At 38.8% G+C, this 22,980-nt stretch overlaps 1 protein-coding gene across 1 annotated transcript in view; it reads right to left on the bottom strand.

The window, feature by feature from the left end:
- LOC141434803 (atrial natriuretic peptide receptor 1-like) overlaps nt 1–22,980 on the bottom strand; it is a gene marked incomplete in the record, with an annotated part of 57,639 nt that overhangs the window by 8,963 nt on the left and 25,696 nt on the right. Inside the window, 3 exon segments of the mRNA XM_074097245.1 lie at nt 1,250–1,385; nt 13,574–13,762; nt 16,331–16,440. Of these exon segments, the coding sequence (XP_073953346.1) occupies nt 1,250–1,385; nt 13,574–13,762; nt 16,331–16,440 (435 nt within the window).

Below are 22,980 nucleotides of genomic sequence, written 5' to 3'. Positions count from 1 at the left end.
CTTTTCCATCTTTTCTATCTATCTATCTCACATTATATTTTCATCAGTATCACCTTGTTTAGTTAACTTTTTTAAGGCATAGCATTTTGACGACCAGATGGCCTAGTGGTTAGAGAACCTGATTACGAAGCTTGGGGTCCCGCGTTCGATTCCCGTGTCAGGGCAGATATTTGTATGAAATATACGAATATTGCTCTCAGGTCTTGGGTGTTTAATATGTATTTAAGTAATTATCTATGTATATAAGTATGTTTTTCCGTTGCCTAGTACCCACAACACAAGCTTTTCTTAGCTTACTTTGGGACTAGGTCAATTGCTGTGAATTGTCCCGTGATATTTACGTGCAGAACGATCGGTATCCGGGACCAAGCCAAGTAGTTTTCAAAGGGAACCGTATGTTGTCGTAAATGCTGAAATATCAGTGTCCGGGGCCAAATAAAGGTTTTTTCAAACGGAAAAGTGCAAGTCGTCGTAAGTGCAGAAAGATCGGTGTCCGGGGCCAAACAAAGTTGTTCTCAAAGAGAGAAGTGTAAGTCGTCGTAAGTGCAGAAAGATCGGCGTCCGGTTTAACCAAAGGTTCATTCAGAAAAGGTCATCGGAATCCGGTATAAACACAGCCAGGGTATTTTACTTAATTCCGCTCAATACAATATTCGTCGCAAAACAAACAAGAATGACAATTTACAGTAATGACACTTTGCCGGCACTGTCAGTGCCAAATGTCAGATTGCCGATCCAAATCAAACTCCGTAGTATAATCCACGCGTAAATTGTGAAGAGTTCTAACCACACAGAATAAAGTACGACTTGGACCGGTTACGCAGTTTACACCAATGTCAAATGAAGGTCATAGCTTATTTGTTAAATAATAAATTAATTACGTTATATTAAAATTAAATAACTACAGAAAACGAGTTAAAAGCATTTATCTCGAAACGGTTTTCGATTTACTATACATTGCAAAAAAATAGACATCCCCAATTAAGCAAAGCTTTTGCTACGGATACTACGAATAAAAATACTTATAAACGTCCAAGACTCGAGACCAAACATTAATATAATTCAAGTTTAAACCTGGGACTTCAAGCTTCGTAGTGAAGAGCTTAGCTAACCGGTCGTCAAAATGAAGAGCAAGATGCAATCCAACAACAATTCAGAAAATTCTAGAATTTTATTCCACCACCAGATCTAATTCTTCACACAAGAAAAACTACGAGTGAACGCTAGTGATGTATCATCAAACTCTTACCGTGAAAGTCCCGGCCCCACATGCGTCCCGTGATGTTGCGTCCGTCGCGGATGTCGCCGTGCTCCGTCAATGTCTCGTTCAACGCCATCCCTAGCAAATAAACGCCGTCGTAGAACGCCCCGATGAAGAAGTTCACCTGAAAACTGTCCTATATTAAGCCAACAACAGATAGAGTCACGTGGGGTAAACGTACGCAGTGGGTAAGTGTACGCAATGAGGGCTATCGTTTTTTGTCTCACTAGATGGCGCACTGTTGCGTGAGGTTTTTAAGTGTGGCTTTCAAAGTCTGTTACGGGCGTGAAAACTACACCTTAAAACCGTACCATAAAAATCGAGCATGCCACAGTGTTGCATAGTCACCGTTTTGTTCGGAAAAAAGGGAGGACAAAGGTTTCCGAAAGACAAAATTGTCTAAAAACACAGACAGTCATTGCCCCGGAACGCATATTTGCCATAATTAATTTTAGATATTGCAAAATATTCACAGAATTTTTCTAATTATAAATAAACCCGCATAGCTCACCGAAAAACTATGAGAGTTGACATTTCGGAGACCTCACGCTACACTAGCGCCTCTAGTGGCGAATTCATACGCGATAGCCCTCATTACATACATTTTGGACGGAAATGTATGGGATTGCGTACACTTACCCATTGCGTACGTTTACCCCTGATGACTCTACATAGATTACTCGTAGGAGACACATACAATACATAGTTCATACAGGGGGGGCTACTACGAAATTCGAAAATTGAAGTCTGTATCGTACCGCCTTTCTCACTTTCGTATCTATCTTGTATAATTAGTGTAAGAATATTTAGTGTCAGCGGGTCGGCAAGCTATGAAGTTCGAATTTTGCACTTATATTTACTATAGGGCCAGATCTATTGAGTAATGTTTTTCCATCGTATATTATCTGATAAGTTCTTATTTATTTTGCTTTCTCAATTATCTTTGATAAACTTCATTGAGCTAGTTGAGACAGCAAGGTATATACCTACGAACAAAACATTATTCACTATATCGATAAGTACTAGTTTATGTGACTGTTATAACTTAATACGGAATAAGAGAAGAGTGTGGGTTTATGAAACGAACTGACACGCTAAGCTGCAGGAGAGCCGAGTTTTTTAATTTGTAATTATGTACCTACAGTTACATAAAATGATGTATTTTCGCACATTTTGTAAACAAAACAAACTAATTTTTACAATGACACAAACTGAACATCAATAACCCTCCTCTCTTCGGAGTCGGGTAAAAATGGCGCCAAGTGAAATCTTTTCCCGCAACCGTCTATTTTTTTAAATTCAGAAACAAACTAGACGCGGCCCCAACTCTCATCTACTCATGTCATTCGATAGCAAATAACGTGCGTAAAAAAAAACGATTACAAATAAAAAGTCATCTCGACTGATATTACTTATAGGGCTATGCGGTATTGGTTTGATGGCGATACCGGTATTATTCCGGTATTCAAATTTTGAAAACCGGTATCCCGGTATTTCGGTAAATTTTCGGTATTTTCCGTATTTTCCCCTTATTTTTCTTTCTTTCTGTATAAGTCTGTTGTTTTGTTGAAATATAACCAATATAAATGAAAAGCAAGATTTAATAAACTTCCCTTTTAATGAGCAAGTATTAAAATAAAAAACTGAAGTTGTTAATTGTTAACTAATACTAATATGGGTTTCTCTAATTTTTCGGTGAAAATTGTTTCGCCGATTATTAGTTCCCAACCAAATTTTCGCATAATATCTTTTGCTTGTACGAGGCTCATTAAATATCCAGTTCAAGCTTGAAAGGTCTCTACTGATGAAATCTACGCTCCGCCCGGAACCTGCTCAGCTCCAAAACCCCGAGAGCTTTCAGCTCAAACTTCAAAACCGTTTCGAATGCCTGTGTGGCGACGTGGACGATTACAACGACGGGTTTGTGGAAGCTGTCCGTATGGTCGGGTCTAACTTCTTCAAAACCCGCCAAACTATAACCAATAGGCTCTCGCGCTCTAACCTTAGGCTCATGGAGCTGCTACAGTCCTCTGGTGACGCTTGTCGGTATCGGCAGTTCAATAGGCAGGCAGATCTCAAAGTCTCTGAAGTGTGATGTACGCCGATTTAATACCAAAAGCATTGAAGAGGCTGTTAAGCGTAACAGAGGCTCTAAGGTGTTTACCAGGTATCTGTCTGTTAGTCAAAGGCGGTTAATGAAGTTGAAGACCGACGACGGCAGCATTATTTCATCCAAACCTGAGCTGTTGGGGGAAGTCGAGAGGATTTATGGATAGCGACACGACAACCCGAACACCCGTCGAAAATCTAGCTAAAGACCCGAGCGCTAGATTAACCCGACACTATCACGAAGACATCCCGGACGTCAGCCTGTACGAGATTAGTATGGCCCTCAAACAGCTTAAGAATGACAAAGCCCCGAGTGACCATGAAATTACAGCCGAACTCCTGAAGGAGGGTGGTAATTCAGTCCTTAAGGACCGCCAGACGCCGTTTAGTTCCGTCCTCCACCAAGGGAGAACGCCGAAAGCATGGAACAGAAGACAGTGGTGGTGCTCATCTTCAAAAAAGGTGATAACACATTGCTGAAGAATTATAGACCCATCTCACTTCTGAGCCATGTTTACAAGCTGTTTTCCAGGGTCATCACAAATCGTCTCGCAAGCAGGTTTCACGATTTCCAGCCTCCCTAACAAGCCGGCTTCCGAAAAGGCTATAGTATCGTAGACCACATGTACGTTGCGTTGCGGCAGGTTATACAAAAGACCGAAGGGTATAACCTCCCCCTTTGCCTTGCATTTGTGGACTACGAGAAAGCCTTCGATTCGATCGAGACTTGGGCTGTGCTGCAGGCTCTCCAGCGGTGCCAACTTGACTACCGGTATATCGAAGTGTTGAAGTGTCTGTACAAAAACGCCACTATGTCCGTCCGACTACAGGACCAGAGCACGAAGCCTATTCCTCTGCAGCGGGGAGTCAGACAAGGAGATGTGATCTCTCCGAAACTGTTCACCGCTGCATTGGAGGATGCTTTTAAGGTTCTGGACTGGAAACGACGAGGCATCAACATGAATGGCGGGTACTTCACTCGCCTTCGATTCGTCGACGATATTGTAGTCATGGTTGAGACGGCTATGTATACCTGGGACAAACGGTCCAGTTAGGTAGGTCCAACTTCGAGAAAGCTTACACTACAAATAAATAAAACAAACTTGTGCGCGGTAAATTTTAAATTTGAAAGTAGATTAGGAGGTAAGTAACTTCAAAAGCCATAAGTCTGAAGACACAAGTTATTAAAAGTGCTTGCTTGTTTGAAATTAAAGTCGATTATTACTATTTTAAACACAAAGTCAAAATACCGAAAAACCGGTTTTGTAGATATTTAATACCGGTATTAAAAAAGGGGAAAAAATGTCCGGTATCCCGGTTTTTCGGTAATACCGAATACCGGTATCCATGCCCTAATTACTTATAGAATACAATACGGTATTTGACAACTTCTGAATTTGCCATATCTTAATATTATTATGAAAATATAGATAAACAGACAGTGTTTAGCGAAGAGAAAACTTAATTCGGTTGAAAATTGGATTTATAGCGATTTTTTGAAAAATCTATATACCTGTCTCTTTTTCAAACGCTTTTCTCTATGCAGCAAGTATGGCTAATTTCAAACCTTTATAACTTTGTTATTTGTAAAGGTAGCTTAAATATTGTTTCTCTATTCGATAACAGGCATTGTGTAGTTTTAATTTATAAAACACATACAAAATAGTCAAATACCGTATTGGGTTTTGAGAGATGTTAGAAACTTGAATGTCACAATAAAATCTATTTGGATGTGCACAGACACAGAATAGATAATAGTACAAGTAAGAAATTTGTATTCAAACGAAACAGTTTATCTTTTATGCTGGTCATGAATTCATGAACTTCACACACACCAATAAACTGCATCGCAGTTGTTCGCAAGATTTCCCGCAATGTTTTTCTTCACCGAGAAGCTCGCGGTTAATCCTACTATCCTACTTCCTACTAATATTATAAATTTGAAAGTTTGTGAAGATTTGGATATTTTGAGGTTTGGATGTTTTTTTACTCAATCATGTCTAAACCGCTGAACCGATTTAGATGAAATTCGGTGTACAGATAGTTCGAGTCTCGGAAAAGGACATAGGATAGTTTTTATCCCGGAAAATTGCATAGTTCCCATTCCATCATCATCATCCTCCCAGCCTATATTCGTCCCACTGCTGGGCACAGCCCTCCTCTCAGAACAAGAGGGCTTAGGCCGTAGTTCCCACGCGGGCCCAGTGCGGATTGGGAACTTCACACGCACCATTGAATTGCTTCGCAGGTTTGTGCAGGTTTCCTCACGATGTTTTTCCTTCACCGCAAAGCTCGTGGTAAATTTGCCGCACATGAATTTCGAAAAACTCAGTGGTGCGAGCCGGGGTTTGAACCCACGACCTTCTGCTTGAGAGGCAATAGGTCAAACCACTAGGCCACCACGGCTTCCCGTATCCCGTGGGATAGCGATAAACAAATACTACGCGGACGGAGTCGCGGGCAACAGCTAGTTTCAAATAACTACAAGGTTATACCCCGTATAATATTTTTTCGTCGATGGTATCCTTCCATCGGTTCTTCGAACTATGCAAGGGGCATGTTTTTATGTATAACATCTGAAATTTATTTCGTGTGAGAAAATGGGGTAATTTTTTCCCTATTTATATGCGTAGGGAAATTGACGCGGGCCGCAATAAAACGCAGAAGGAAATTCTTAGTGGATTTTTACGAGCGGATATCGGAATTCGAATTACCCTGCACAGAGACGTATTGACATATGACTATACTCATCAAAAATGCCTATACTGGTTGCACTATAGCTTGGTGCAAATGACATTTGACATAACGTTTCGTTTTACTCAAAGAGAGTTGCTGCGGTCTATACGTTTGGAGTTTTATTTAAATTGCAGTTCAAATAATATGTCTGGAATGAAATATTTTAACATATAGAAGCTGTGTTAGACGAATAAAATTTACGGTATTTATTTTTTATTATCCATAAAAAAACACTCCAAGTCACTCAGAGGGCTATGGAGAGGGCTATGCTCGGGTTTCTCTGCGGGATAGAATTAGAAATGATGATATCCGCAGTAGAACTAAGGTTATCGACATAGCCCGAAGAATTGCGAAACTAAAGTGGCAGGTGGCGGGGCACATTGCTCGCAGGACTGATGGCCGATGGGGCCAGAAGGTTCTCGAATGGCGTCCGCGGACCGGGAGACGAGCTGTCGGTAGGCCTCCAACAAGATGGAGCGACGACTTGGTTAAGATCGCGGGATCGCGGTGGATGCGGAAAGCACAAGACTGAGTAGAGAGCCTTGGGGAGGCCTATGTCCAGCAGTGGACGTCTTTCGGCTGACATGATGATGATAAAAAAAACAAAGTACGTCAAAGTAACAAAACGTAATATGCATGTAACGAGACATTAGACTAGTTTAGTGATGCAACACCACTGTACCACGTGTATATCGATACCTTTTATTAATTTGTTAGTATGAACGTGTAAAGTTCGTATTTCATTCTGTGGAATCTGTGCGTTTTCTTCGGGCGCGTAAATCAATAGACAGAACAAAGAAAAGAAGAAAGAAAGAAGACATTAATTCACATTCACAAAGACACACAAATACAACAAAATAAAAAAAATAACAATAAAAGGCAAACACAAATAAAACAAAAAAGAAATACAAAAATGAAAATACACGATTTTGTGTGTCCCCGCAAAAGTGAAACGGCCGCTGACTCAGCATTATGCTGAGGCGTCAGACGCCTGCAGCGCTGATATTCTGTCAGAACCGTCTGTGATGTGACTCACGGAATGATACATAAATATACTAAACTTATCCATGTGTAAGTAAAATTAAGAAATAAAATTGATAGACGACCAATAAATAGAACAACTAATTAACAATTAAAAACCAAAAAAATATATATTTAAAAATGTCCGTCGACGGCATAGTTCCTAGGAGACAGTGTTTACGCGTTGAATGGCCAGGCCAGTTTGATCGAGTCGACTTTTAAACATTCCACCTCATAGTCTGTTTTATCGATTGCAGTTTTAAACACTCCACCTCACTAGTCTGTGATTTTGACAAATGTCATTTGCACCATGCTAAGTTTTATTCACTACTAGCTTTTGCGCGCGGCTTCGCCCGCGTGGGATTCGGTTATCGCGCGCTCTTCCCTCGGGAACTGTGCATTTTTCCGGGATAAAAAGTAGCCTATGTCACTCTCTGGAACATAAACTACCTCTATGCCAAAAATCACGACGTTTCGTCGCTCCGTTTTGACGTGAAAGATGGACAAACATACCTACAAACGCACACACTTTCGAATTTATAATATTAGTGTGGATAGACAGTTTCGATCATTTCAATAAAGACGTATTCAATAAATACTACTGAACTAAAAGAATTTCCTTGCTCACCCGCGACCTTACGATAGCTAAGCTTATGCAAAAATACGCGTGTTCATGCAGTTCCTCCACCTTCACACTGTAAGAACACACACAAATCACACAAACCCATCTATCACCACCACCACACTACACTGACGCGTTTCGAACTCAACCAGAGCTAATCTTCAGAGTGACACAGAGTGAGTGAGTGAGTGTTTTTTCATTGATATGGACCTCCGCAAAGTAACGCCTGATTCAATAAATACTACTGAGTCAAAATATCTGTCTAGGGATAATGAGTATCCAAAGACCTTTTTTGATGTGTGTATTTCAGCATTTAACAAGGCTTGTCTGGATTAAGGATAACCCTTGTACAGATTTTTATCGATTTTGGTTCAAAATGGGCATGACGTGACGAGGTAGGTACGCTTTAAACGTTGATTAATATATGAAAACATTTGTCAACCACAATAAAACAAACCCGCAAATAATTTGTGTATTCTTCTGCAAAAAAAATGTTTCTTGCTATCCCATGGCAAATACAGAGCAACGAAATCCCTCTAGTTTGTGTGCCATAGTATCATTATTAATCCGCGCGTAATAATCATTATTAATTAATAAGATCCGCGCGCCTGGCAGCTGTTCAGCGGTGGGTGTGACAATGGTTGGGCATCAAAGGGATTGTAAAATAAATTGAAGGCGTGCAATTTATAAAGCTCTGCGTTTGGTGTGATATTATAGCTAATTATGTATTTAATACGAATACAACATTGCCATGCGTTTTCCTTCGCCGAAAAGCTCATGATTTTCAACTGTATTCATCATCATCATCATCCCAGCCTATATACGTCTTACTGCTGGGCACACGCCTCCTCTCAAAATGAGAGGGCTTGGGCCATAGTTCCCACGCGGCGTGGGCCCAGTGCGGCTTCGGAACTTCACACACACCATTGAATCGCTTCGCAGGTGTATGCAGGTTTCCTCACATTGTTATCCTTTACCGTAAAGCTCGTGGTAAATTCAAATGTAATTTCGATAAACTCAGGGGTGCGAGCCGGGGTTTGAACCCACGATCCTCTGCTTGAGAGGCTATAGGTCAAACAACTAGACAGCCACGATTTGTTTTTCATAAATGCTCTCTAACTTAAAATAAATACTGCGCAAATAATATCGCTGGTTTTAAACTGACTTTTCATGATTAAGAGGCTATAAAGGTATTTGTCCAAGTTGCAAAAGCTGAGCAATATTATTAACAGAATTTTCATTTGAATAAAATACTTCTCCGCTCTTAGTACTAAATCTGTCGAGATAAAGCTTGATAAATGAAGTTTGTTTTAAAACAAGAAACGTTTTATTTATTCAAAGTATCTTTTTCATCCTCGATTTTTGTAATATTAAATCATATATTGGTGAGGAGAATATAAAACCGATCATTAGATTAGGCGGCTTTGCAAAAAAGAAAGAGTTTATTCTCAATCTCAATACGATTAGCTTTATAATTTCGACATTTTAAAACTCTGGCATTTATGAACGAGTTTACAATTGTTTTTTTTGTTTAGGAAGTTGAAACTATTCCTTGTTCAATTCCATTTATATTTGAAAAAAAAACTACCACCTGTAAAAGTTTTAAAATCGGGAATGTTATTTTTTACTTTCTAATGTGCTTTTTTAGGGTTCCGTAGTCAACTAGGAACCATAGTTTCGCCATGTCTGTCCGTCTGTTTGTCTGTCTGTCTGTCCGCAGCTCTGCTCAGAGACCGTTAGTACTACAAAGCTGTAATTTGGCATGAATATACATATCAGTTATGCCGACAGTGGTAAAATAAAAAACAATAAAAAAATTTTTAGGTTACCTCTCATAGATGTAAAGTGGGGTGATTTTTTTTCTTGATTAAACCAATAGTGTTGGGTATCGTTGGATAGGCCTTTTAAAACCATTACCTTAACGATTTTTCGATTCAGTGATCTGTTTGCGAAATATTCAACTTTAAAGTGCAAATTTTCATTAAAGCAGAGCGTCCCCCCCCCCTCTAAAATCTAAACTGTTCGGCTAAGATTGCTTGAGAATTAGTAGTAGTTTAAGAGTAAAACGTTTTTTTGTATTGGCTACGGAACCCTATCTCGGGCGTGTCCGACACGCTCTTGGCCGGTTTTTTTAATATCAACTCCTTGGAAGTGATTTTCTTTATTACCTATATCACTAAGTACACTACTTTTTGCAACCATGGTATTTACAAGTTAAACTATTTTTCATTGTTTGTTTTCATTTTAGTTATTTAGCAAACTATTAACCCTATCCCAAAAAATCCGTGAAGCCCTATTGGTTTGACCTATCGCCTCTCAAGCAGAGGATCATGGGTTCAAACCCCGGCTCGCACCTCTGAGTTTTTCGAAATTCATGTGCGAAATTACATTTGAAATTTACCACGAGCTTTACGGTGAAGGGAAACATCGTGAGGAAACCTGCACAAACCTGAGAAGCAATTCAATGTTGCGTGTGAAGTATCCAATCCGCACTGGGCCCGCGTGGGAACTACGGCCCAAGCCCTCTCGTTCTGAGAGGAGGCCTGTGCCCAGCAGTGGGACGTATATAGGCTGGATTGGATGGATTATCCCTATCTCAAATACGCAATTATTAAAGTTTATGACTAGTCACAGTGAATTATTAACGAATTTAGGGTTACAATACAAAGGCTAAAATAATTTAGTACGTATATATATCTGACACGCGAACCCTCATTACTAAGCTGCTAAGTAATACAGACGTAATACAAAGTTGTGGCTAGAATCTGATTAAACTATGAAAATTTACATTAAATTATTTATTGTCGTTTACAGATCTTAGTAAGCTTCCATTAGAATTTTACTTACAACCCTAATAATTTTATAAATGTGAAAGTTTGTATGTGTGTGTGTGGTGTTTGTTACTTCCTCTGAGTTTATATTGTTCACCCACTGATTATAATGTTTGACCACGCATTACTTTTTTTTACAGAGTAGTCCGATTTTGATAATTCTTTTTTTATTGGATAGGATTGGGTAGGTATACCTTGAAGTTGGTCCTATACAGTGTGTGGCCCAGAACCGGGGATAATATTAAAAACAGAGGCTCTATAGATCACCGGTAATTGGATCATCATGGTCCCATTTAATTAAAATCAAAACTTAACTTGGTTTTTTCTAACAAACTTAATAGTAAATTCAATGTACGCCACCCTAGAACCCACAGTCGATGTCTGTCACGCTACAAATATCAAACATTTTGCTTTACATTGCTTCTTCAAATAAACTTTAAAGCGTAATAAAAATAAAAAAACTAATTATTTTTAAAAGTCGGTAAACTAATGTTGTTCAGTTTGACGAGTACGATCTATGTTTTAATTGGTTACAGGCCACATTTGGTATAAATTTGGGAAAAAACATCTCTAACCTAAGGGTGGTAAAAAATTATAAAATAAAAACAGTTTAACAAAAAATTAAACCCCTGAAAAAACTTAAAAGCCAAAAATGATAAACCTTCTTTATTTAACCCGGCAGTCTTCTTTATTAAATCCAGCAGGAGTGGACCTATAGTCGTCTACCTGATGGGTTTCTATAAATCTTTCTGGCTTATAACGAGGCACCGACTTCAAACTGGTAGGTATCTTTATTATTTTTGGCTTTTCAGTTTTTTCGGCGGTTTAATTTTTTGTTAAGTATAAAAAAATATTATCCCGATATTCCCACGGGAACGGGATAAAATCTCGCAATCTCAACCACTGCGTTTTGAGTCATAAAATTTGGCACAGTTGTTTTTAGTGCAACGTCAATAAATACCACGATATAATAATATTTGGGGATTCCGATGGGAATTTAGTAAAATCCCGGAATTCCAATTCAGAGGGCCTACTCCGAAATTCGAAAATCGAAGTTTGTTTCGTACCATCCCTCTCACTCTCGTATTAAATAGTATAAGCGTCATAGGGACGAAACGAAACGAACTTCGAATTTCGTGGTAGCCCCGCATCTGATGCCTGATGGGTTACGCGTGCAAAGCCAAGAGTAAACACTAGTGTCTCATAAAGTTATTGTAGCACTAGAGTTACGTGTAATGCTGTGAACTTAGTATTCTTTCGCTCAGCATATCTTTATAACCAATAAAAGAACAGATCTTAAAATTTTACATTTAAAATCCATCATATACCTAAAGAATTGCGTGTGTATTCATCAAACGTAAAATACACAAATCTCGTCTCAAATAAATCTCAACTCTAAGCCCAGAAAACAGGACATCTTTCCGGTAAATGTGAAAAAGAGGGAGGAAAATTAGGCTTTCACTCAACTCACATTTCAATCGGAATGAAGCGCGAGAAAATTCAGCATATTATATTAGACGAGGCATTTTCCTTGCATCGAGAGGAAAGGGTACATTTCCTCCAATTATCCCTGCTCGCTGGTTTAAGTATTCAGGCCACAAAGGGTTGTTGACCAAGGTTATTATTAGCATACAATAGTTCCTACATACTCCCTTCGAAACCAATTTTCCGCACACGACAAAACCCGGTTATTTATTGAATATTGTGGTACTGCTGTCGGGGTATTAGCGATATAAAAGATTTATATCCTTAATAGATTACATATATGGCTCATATCTGACGACGAAATTGCCAATTTTGATAATAATTTAGCTTAGATATAACTACAGATACTTAGATAAAGATGTAACTACATAGTTTCGCATTATAATAGTGCTCTCTAAAGTTGATCTGAAAAGGAGTTTTTATCATGGAATAAGTAAGAAACGAACTCTTTGACTTATCCATAAGTATCATAATAAATATACATATATTGAGGCCCTGTTGAGGACTAACGTACAGACCTATTTAGATCATTCAAGAACTTACATACAGGTTGCATTACATCGCAGACTATTGAAGGACAATGAATTCATTTGATGAAACAAATACCGCAATGTAGTGAAACTTGCATGCAAGTTCTCGCATAGTCTAAATAGGACTTAAAGCTGAGTTTAGACTTGCAAGAAAAATCGTGCAAGTTGCATTACATTGCGGCGGTCGATTGACCACTATAAACTCGTTTACGGCCAGTAATGCAACTTGCACGATTTTTTTTTCAAGTCTAAACGCGGATTAACACTATTAGGAAAATATTTAATAATAAAAAATGTTGACCAATTAGCTTTAATGCCAGGCATGCTGGAGGTATCCTAAATATGTCAGTAGTTTTTGTGAGATGTCATCTTACGCACCTACAAATATTATCGTGTAAACACTCGTAAAAATTTTCGCTTCTACATAGACGATTCCAGTGACACGTATAGGTACTTTTGGTAAATAAGAACACCACTGTTCACACAAAAGCTCGTAGATAAGGCGCCCGAAGTACTGTTAAGGGTTGCTCCGAGGGGAGTGTTATGTCTAAAACCTCTCCTAGTGTTCGGGCATTACAACTCCTGGGTCTGGTGCATCCTGGGCAACAACAGCTAGCTAATTTATTTGTAAATTATCCTGGCCATATCTGTCGAAGAAATCGATCTGCGAAAGGCTGTCCTCGGCATCGCGTCCAGCGTCTAACAAGGCGCTGGATGCATCGAGCCGAGGACAGGGCGCAATGGTGCTCATTGGAAGAGGCCTATGTCCTGCAGTGGACTGCTATAGGCTGATGATTATGGTGATGATGTAGAAGATAATGATGAAGAAAGAAAAAAAATGCTGCCACAAAAAAAACACTAAATAATACGTGTATTCCCCTTAACCCTATTCCCTTCCTGCTGGAAATGATGAATGATGATGATTATGGTGATGATGATGATGATAACGATGAAGATAATGGTCACGACGACGACCGACCTCTTCCCCGTCAGAGAACGTATAGTTGTAATGCTGGCGCGCCCTGCCGCGCACAGCGTCGGCGAACTCGTCGAAGCGGTCGCCGGTCGGCAACTTGAGCGACACTCGCAGCAGCGCCTCGTAGGCGGCGCGGGCAGCAACGTCATTGTCGTCGCCGGCCGCCCAGCCCGTCTCGTCCCAGTAACCTCCCTGATAAACATAATTCACGAATTCACTGCCGCATGACTTCCACAGGTGCCACCGAAGCACATGTGCGTTCAAAATGTATGATTAATACGGTATTTGCCTATTTTGTATATGTTTTATAAATTAAAAATTCACAATGCCTGTTATCGAATAGAGAAACAATTTTTAAGCTACCTTTACAAATTACAAAGTTATAATGGTTTGAAATTCAAGATTAGACAGAGAAAAACATACTAGCATGTGATGTCACACGCCAGTACCGCCATACTTGCTGCATAGAGAAAAACGTTTGAGAAAAAGACAGGTATACAGATTTTTCAAAAAATCACTGTAAATCCAATTTTCAACCGATTTAAATTTTCTCTTCGCTAAACACTATCTGTATATCTATATTTTCAAAATAATATTAAGATATGGCAAATTAAGGAGTTGTCAAATACCGTATTATGACAGCGGCACTGGGCGAAGTTCCGGAAACGCATATATGCGTCGGCGGCAGTGAAAGCGTAAGTTTCTTTGTGAACTACTTTCTCGCGTTTGTGTCGTCAGTGCGTGTATGTTTTTTTTATATTAGGTCACGCCATACCGTAATAGGAACGTGGCAGGAACGGAATGTGAAGCGCATATGTATATGACACGCGACGCCGACGGTTGGTTAGCAAACGTGCTAGTATAGTGGGCATTTTCCATACTCTTATACTTTTCAACGAATATATTTTAGCCTGACACGTTGCTATTATAGTTATGATATGATACGGTGTACGAGTATGATGTAGAGCCCTTAAAATGGGCCTCACTGAATTATGAATTATGCACTGAGACCAAATTCATACTATTCGATGTGTTTTTTTTTTTTCATTTTATGGTTCCGGAGCCAAAATAGCAAAAGCGGAACCCTTATAGTTTCGCCATCTCTGTCTGTCTGTCTGTCCGTCCGCGGCTTTGCTCAGGGACTATCAATGCTAGAAATCTGTAATTTGGCACGGATATGTAAATGCCGACGAAATGGTACAATAAAAAAATCTATTAAAATTGTTTTAGGGTACCTCCCATAGACGTAAAGTGGTCGTGATTTTTTTTTTCTCATCCAACCCTATAGTGTGGGGTATCTTTGGATAGGTCTTTCAAACCATTAGGTGTTTGTTAATACAAATTTTCGATTCAGTGATTTGTTTGCGAAATATTCAACTTTAAAGTACAAATTTACATGAAAATCGAGCGTCCCTCCCCCCCAACCGGCGGGTGGAAAAATTTGAAAAATCAGGATGGTAGTAAGTATATCAAACTTTCAAGGAAAACTATAACGGCTAAGTTTGCTTGAGAATTATTAGTAGTTTAAGAGTAAATAGCAGCCTAAGGTATAAAATATACTAAACTTGGAAGATTCCGTATAAAATACGAAATCCTCAAAAAAATATTACTTGATTTTTTCGTAATGACTACGGATTCCTATTTTGGGCATGTCCGGCACGCTCTTGTTTGTGGATAAACATACACACTCTCACTCTCTCTCTCTCTCTCTCTGTCTTAAATACAGATAGGTAAAACGGCTTGCGTCCTCAAACCGAATGTTATGCTAGCAAAGATTGAAATAATTAAATTCACGTAGCTAATCTTCAAGTGTATAGATCAGTCTTAACTTTCTAAGACGCGTCTTGAATTAATTTACTGAGTTGCAAGGTTGAGCTGTTGGGCCAATCTTCACAACTTCGGTTGCACTTTACAGACTGTCATAAAGTAACCACTTCTCGGCTAACACGGCTTATGCTACAGTACACTCACCAGCGTCAATATAAGTGATATATCTGATACGACTCTATTTCTAGGTCGGTAGGTAGAACGTGTCAGATATTTTTTCACGCTCCGCTGTGGCAGATGTAATGCGCAGGTGACTGTACAATCAACGTGATAAGTATTATAATGAATTTAAAAGGACACTATCACGCCTATAGGGCGTTACAAGTTATTAAATATTTGCCGCAAATTAGTATGAAAACCTAATAAAAAAACTTCCGCTCCGCGAAGATAAAACTGACCCAACAATTTGCTAAAATATTACGGCTTATTTTTAAAACACTTTGTATAACGGGTGTGGCCTGTAATACGAGCAAAAAATTAAAACATAGATCGTCCTCGTCAATCTGGACAACATTAGTTCAGCGACTTTTAAAAATAATGGAGTCTTTGAATTTTAGTTTTTTCATACAAATTAACTGCTATCAATGTACGCCACCCTAGAACACACTGATGTCGCCTGTCACGCTACAAACATCAAGCATTTTAGTTTACATTGCTTCTTCGAATAAACTTAAAAGTGTAATAAAATTTATAAAACTAATTATTTTTTAAATTAATGTTATTCAGTTTGACGAGTATGATCTATAATATGTTTTAAGTTTGCCCGCTATGTGTGTCTGTGTTAATTGTTTGCTCATATTACAGGCCACACGCGGTATAATTTAATGTGCAGTTGTGTTGTGTCGTGCCATGTCATGTTGTATCGTATTGTATTGTGTTGTTATGTTGTATTTTGTTGTGTTGTGTCACTGAGAGTCTGAAAAGGCATCTTACCTGGAAAATCTCGACGTCGAGGAAGGCCCAGTCGCCGCGCGTCATGCCCAGCGCATGCGCGGCCAGCAGGAACTCGCGCACCAGCGGCCCGCGCACGCTGAGGATCACCACTGCGCAAGAGACAGCTGCGTTAAGGGGCTCCTAGACGGGCCATATTTTCACTGCAATATGTGGCCGGCAACTATTGGTGTCCCTGTCTAACATGTGAGTAAGAGAGGGACACCAATAGGTGCCGGCCACAAATTGCAATGAAAATATGGCCCGTCTAGGAGCCCCTTTAAGACCTGCTGATGCTGAGCTGGCAACGTTACATTTTTGTTAGTTTTTCTCGATTATTCCATAAAATTTGAAAAAAAAATCACACTTCTTAATATACAAGTTAATGTGTCTACTCCAATAATTATTCGTTATAGACTTTTATTCTCTTTAAAAACCGTTAATAAACATTAATTCGTTTTTAAGGAATATACAATTTTACCACGAATAATTAGTGGAGTAGGACACATTAACTTATATTTAAGAACACTTCTAAGAGACCACATTTTTAATTTTCATTCAATTTTTATGGAATAATCGAGAAAAACTAACAAAAATGTAACGTTGCCAGCTCAGCAGGTATAAACGCTCTTAATAAGTACAATATCTTTAACAAATAGAATGGCAAAGGAATTAGTGGCAACGGCAAAGTAAGCACCACCAGGATAAGGGTATTTCCACAGGGTATTTCTCATTTTGTGCACACTGTCACTTTCATGGATATCACTATCGTGGATGTAATTGCAGTTTCTAATATCGCGAAAAAGTGCTAATGTTCTGAAGGGTTCACACATTATTTATAGAAATGCCCATAAAAGTCCAAAAGCGTTGCGTTAACGGAGTAGCAATTCACAACATAAGTTAGGGTTAAAATGTAAGAATTAGGGCCGCCACATGCACTCGGAATTCCGTAAAAACATCACACACCTATGTATGTTTATTTCAATTTGGAATAATTTCGAACGCACAGAGGGCCTACTCCGAAATTCGAAAATCGAAGTTCGTATCGTCCTCCGTGTTCGTATTACACCTTTCCATTTCTTTCGTAGATGTCGTAAGAGGCGACTGAGGATATAGGTTAAGGTATACTGTCACTATTGTACCTTTTTTGTCAAACTTAAAACCTAAAATTGCTAAAAAGTGGCTCCGAACCGGTAACGTTTCGTGTGCTCTGCCTACCCCATTTGGGGATACACGCGTGATGTTTGTGTGTTGTGTGTTTGTGTATCGAGCCGTCCCTCTCACTCTCGTATTAAATAGTATAAGTGTCAGAGGAACGGCACGACACGAACTTCGAGTTTCGAGTTTCGTAGTAGCCCTGCAAGCCACCATATGAAATTTCGAATCGGAGAACGTTTGGACGGAAAACTATCTAGGTGCATAGATATGTATGGATTTACTGCGTTTGAAATCCTGAATCGGAATTTCGAATCGAAATTCCGAAACGGAATTCCAAATGTACGTTGCGGCCCTAAATCCAATTTAGATTAATAAACCATCTCTAAAACGTAGCTTATTTAGCCACGAAGAGAAAATGCAGCACAAACGCAAACATACTGACTCATTTATCTTCAGTCAATAAATGCTCCGCTTTCCAACTTACAATTTGAAATAAAATTGAAATTGAAAATGTAAACAAAACAAATAAGCTCAACTCCATAAAGTCTGCGTCTGTCTGTCTATCAATTAAACACAAACCAGTGAACATAAACGGTTTTCCATTTATGTTTTGAACGCGAGTTGGACGTATGCTTCGTGTCAAATTAAATGGCATGCAGGAAAAAAATATTTGAGTTGAATATTTAAGTAGGTTATAATTTTGTTTCAGTCTTTTGAATAAAATGCACCAGCGAGCAGGATAATTGTCAATTACGGAATCTACTTAATTGTACAGTCGAACAAACTGAATTATGTACCAGAGTGGACCTTTGTGCTTCTAATGTCATGTTGACATTCCATACTTTTGTCCAAGAAATCATAGTGAAATTGATTATTAAAAGGTTTCATACCATTACATCAGTTTGTCAAAGATAAAGGTCAAAGTCAAAATATCTTTATTTAATTTAGGCTTTAATTCATAAGCTCTTGTGAATGTCAAAAAATCTACTACTGTTGACAAGAATCCGACAAGAAACACAACGAGGTGTAATTTTTTTAAACAGATTTACAATTTGTTCGAGAGACTGTACGAGACCAAGTAATACCTATGGATTGCGTATGTTTTAACAAACACTAGCATTTACGCGCCGCTTCACACACGTGAGCCATTATAGGTCTAGCAGTAGCTGAATTTTCAGTATTTTGCGAAAATTCCCGTGGGAAGTAAGATCCATTTCCATAAATCCAAGGAGAATTCTACTTAAGTAACCCTATGTGATATTTCAGACTTTTTATATAAATATAAGAAGGGGAAAACGAGCATGCGGGTCACCTGATGGGAAGCAATGACAGCCTCCCATGGACACCCGCCAACACGAATGGTATCACAGGTGCGTTGCCGGCCCTTTGGGAGATTGATAGGCTCGTTTTTTAAAGATCCCTAAGCTGTACCGCTCCGGAAACACTGTCCCAGGAAGCAGGTTCCATATTTTAATCGTGCGTGGAAAGAAGTTTCGCTTAAAACGGGCGGTTCTAGATTACCAATCATCAAGGTGCTGAGGATGAAATAACTGACGCCTAACTTCCAGATATGTACCAAATTTCATCAAAATACGTTAAAATAACCGTTAAACATGTCAAGCTAAACTCAATTTAAGACGTGAGTTATCCGTATACATTTAAAACATCCGTTCGTGCTTTTAGCATAAAGAAGTAGGTAACAAACATACGGGTAGGGTAGGTACGAACCAAATATGAAATAATTAAAAAAAAACTCCCTAAAAGAAACGTATTATTTTATTTCGTAATGAATGATGAATCCCCACCACTAATTTTAATTTGCGTGAAAGAAATCAATGTTCTAAATAAATCATAACAAAGAATAACATCACAATACTTCAAAGTTAACAATGGTTTGTCAGAGCCCTGCATTTTGTATCGGGTATAAACTGCAGCCATAACGGAGGAAAAGTAATTTGTACTGATTATAACATATGATTAAGGTGTGTTTCCTATTTCGGCGTCAGGCAGGAGCAGTGACGTGCAAAGACGGCCAATTATACTATTTGAAATCCAACTCTCGCCCTTCTATCTTTGTAATAGGATAACTAAGTTAATTCAGATTTCTAGTTCTGCAGCCGACTTGATCGCGTTTGTTTAAGTGTAACGTCTCACTGAAAATGATACCTAGTCCAGTTTCAACCTGAATACTCGTACACCGTTGAGATTCTTGTCGCTTCTTTCACGAAAGGTTTTCCGAACCAGTGGTAGATTTGTTTTGACATTACTTGTTATAACCTAAATTGAACAAAATATATTTTGACTTTAGCAATCGCGACAAAAAACTGAGATACAATAATCGCTTTATTTCTCCGCCGTGTCAATGTAAGTGTACCTTCAAAGTCATATAAACATGCCCATTAAAACATTAAGTGAAGTTTACAATTATAATGGCCTGGTCTGTAAACCTCGGCTGGCAGATTTGAGTTAAGAGCAAGAATATGTAAACGAGCTCGTATAATGCGGTCATGTGTTAAATCCTTTGTCAGGGACGATTACGTTTTGAATCACTTTAGGCTTTTAGCTATTTGAGGAGGTAAACTTGGCACGTGGAACGGCCCATGCCTGAAGCAAAGTATTATTGGTATCTGGTATCTGGTATTTCGAAATGCATATCTGAAATTACATTTGTTTACCACGAGCTTTATGGTAAAAGAAAACCAGAAACCTGCACGAACCTGCGAAGCAAATCAGTGGTAGGTATGTGTGAGATTGCGAATCCGCACGCAGGAGGCCTGCATATTAGCTACATATACAGGGTGATCTGACTATGCGAGGTTCGATTCTTCTTTCATTTATTATAACTGAACTACTTTTATTAAGCAACAATCTCATGTTGTGACTTTACAGTCGAAATCAAAGATATATAAATTTACACTTTCTACCTACCTAGTCGCTGTCATTTCATGCTTGATTTTTTGTACAAAAATAATAACTATTGTCTATACAGGATGGGCAGATTTAAATAAATAAATAGGCATAAATAAATAACTGAAAATATGCCTATTTTTCCTAACACTATATCCACTTATAACATTTCAATGTTAAAATAAAAACGCACATTTTTTAATTATGGCTATAATACGTTCATAACTATTTTTACTTTATTTATTTTGATAAGTAAAAAAAAAAAAACTTTCAGCATTTATTTTCTCTTTAACAAATTGTTACACTGCAAAAAAAGATTTGCTAATAGTAACAAATAAATATGTTTCTTGTAACATACTTGAGTGACTACAAAACTAAGGCCTATTAGTAGCTAAAAGTTATGTGATGTCTTACAAAATCAGTTTTGCAATATTACCATTATTTTGGTTCTCGATTAGTAAATTTTGGCTAAACGTCAAGTAGCCTAACTAGTTTTTTTTTTTTGTATAAACAAGTGGTACAAGTGAGTGGAAAGTTATGAGCCACTATTAAAAACCCCTTAGGGGTTTATGTAATAGCTGGCGAGTCATCGCGTTTCAATCCGCGTACAAACTTAGGCTATAGGTACATAAGATCAAACCTGGTTATCACCAGCCAGGTAGTATTTTTTTTTTAATTCGTTTACACTGTTTGGAGTCAGTGGCAGCACTTAAACAATCTTTTGGAAGGGTAGGGTAGGGTGCCCTTTCGCATTTCGACGGCAGCATAGCTAAGAAGAACTTGCAACCTTTTTCTTGGCAAAAACTTCGTAAAAATAATGGAAATAAAATGATAAAATTGAATAATTCAAAAACCACCCGCTAGCACAACCTCGAATAGACAGAGTTCCGACAAAATACGCTTCCAATCGCAACATCTTTTCCAGAACTGAAAACAATCTGAATTCTAATATTGAAACGAACGCTGGTTATACCAGATGGTCCCTCTGACACTTATACTATTTAATACGAGAGCGAGAGGGACGGTACGATACGAACTTCGAGTTTCGAGTTTCGTAGTAGCCCTGCTGAGCATAAATACTACCAGATAAGAAAATAACTTGCTACACACTTGCAGGAAATTTATGATTAAATTTATTTCGCGATAAAGTTTTTATGCAAAATAATTCCCGGGCTCAGAGTTGCTCAGCGAGCTATAGGGAGAGCTATGCTCGGGGTTCCTCTACGAGATTGAATCAGAAATGAGTAGATACGTAGAGAACGAGGATCACCGACATAGCCAAGCAAATTAGCTCGTTGAAGCGACAATGGACAGGCCAGATAGCACGGAGAACAGATGGCCGCTGAGGCCAAAAAGTTGTCGAATGGAGACCGCGGATCGTTAACCGCAGTGTAGGACGTCCATCAAACGAGATTGACGGATGACCTGGTTAATGCCGTGGGGTCTCGGTGGATGCAGGCCACTTCCAATCGAAGCATCTGGAGGTCCATGGGGAAGGCCCAAGTCCAAGAGCGAACGTCCTACGGCTGATATGATGATGATGATAGTTTTTAGGTAAAGTGATTCCCGGGCTGAAATTGGATTGCCACAAGTACGCAAAAATGAGTTTCAAGAAAGAAAGAAAGAAAGAAAGAAAGAAAGAAAGAAAATATTTATTTATTCGTTGCCCGCGACGCTGTCAGCGAAGAATTTGCTTATCAATATCCCCCGGAAACTATGCCTTTTTCCGGGATAAAAATTAATCTACAGAATTCTAAGCGTTTATTCTGCAAGTAGGTCGCAAAGGGTTCTTTTAAATGTCACTTTTTTAAACTACCAGCGCTTTCGGAAAGACCATCATTGCCAAGAAAAATGCGCCGCATGAAACTAGGCGGAATGTTTATTTTTTTTTCAAAATATAAGTATACTAATATAAATAATTACAAAATAGATATTACAACCAAAATCAACCATGAATTATAACGACATCGAAGAGACAGCAATATTTGGTCGTCAAACTCGGTTGGTCGTTAAGACCATTGTTATTTTAGTATATAACATCGTGTTAGGACTTTTTTGTAGGTCGTTGAAAGAAAGAAAGAAAGAAATACATTTATTCACAATACAACAATGGACAACACTAAACAAGACACAAAAATATTATTAGGTACGATAGTATACATAGATAGTAAGTAAGATAGTATGTGTCATGGCCAAGGAGCGGAATTACTCATAGCAAAAATCAAACGTCAAAGGAATTGAACATAAGTTTTATCGACTATCGATACACATTTCAGCAAACCAAAGTTATCGACATAGCCCACTGCATTAGCACGCTGAAGTGGCAATGGGCCGGCCATATAACCCGAAGAACCGATAACCGTGGGGTAGACGAGTTCTGAGTGGAGACCACGGATCGGCAAACGTAGCGTAGGACGTCCTCAGACTCGGTGGAGCGATGATCTTCGCAGGGCGGCTGGCAAGAGCTGGATGAGAGTAGCCGAGGATCGTGCTCAGTGGCGTGCCATGGGAGAGGCCTATGTCCAGCAGTGGACGAACATAGGCTGATGATGATGATGATGATGACACATTTCAGTAATAAATAAAAC

This window comes from Choristoneura fumiferana, chromosome 14, assembly GCF_025370935.1.
Source record: "Choristoneura fumiferana chromosome 14, NRCan_CFum_1, whole genome shotgun sequence".
In the NCBI taxonomy this organism is placed as follows: domain Eukaryota; kingdom Metazoa; phylum Arthropoda; class Insecta; order Lepidoptera; family Tortricidae; genus Choristoneura; species Choristoneura fumiferana.
The sequence above is the reverse complement of the archived record's forward strand: the minus strand, read 5'-3'. Positions and strand labels throughout refer to the sequence as shown.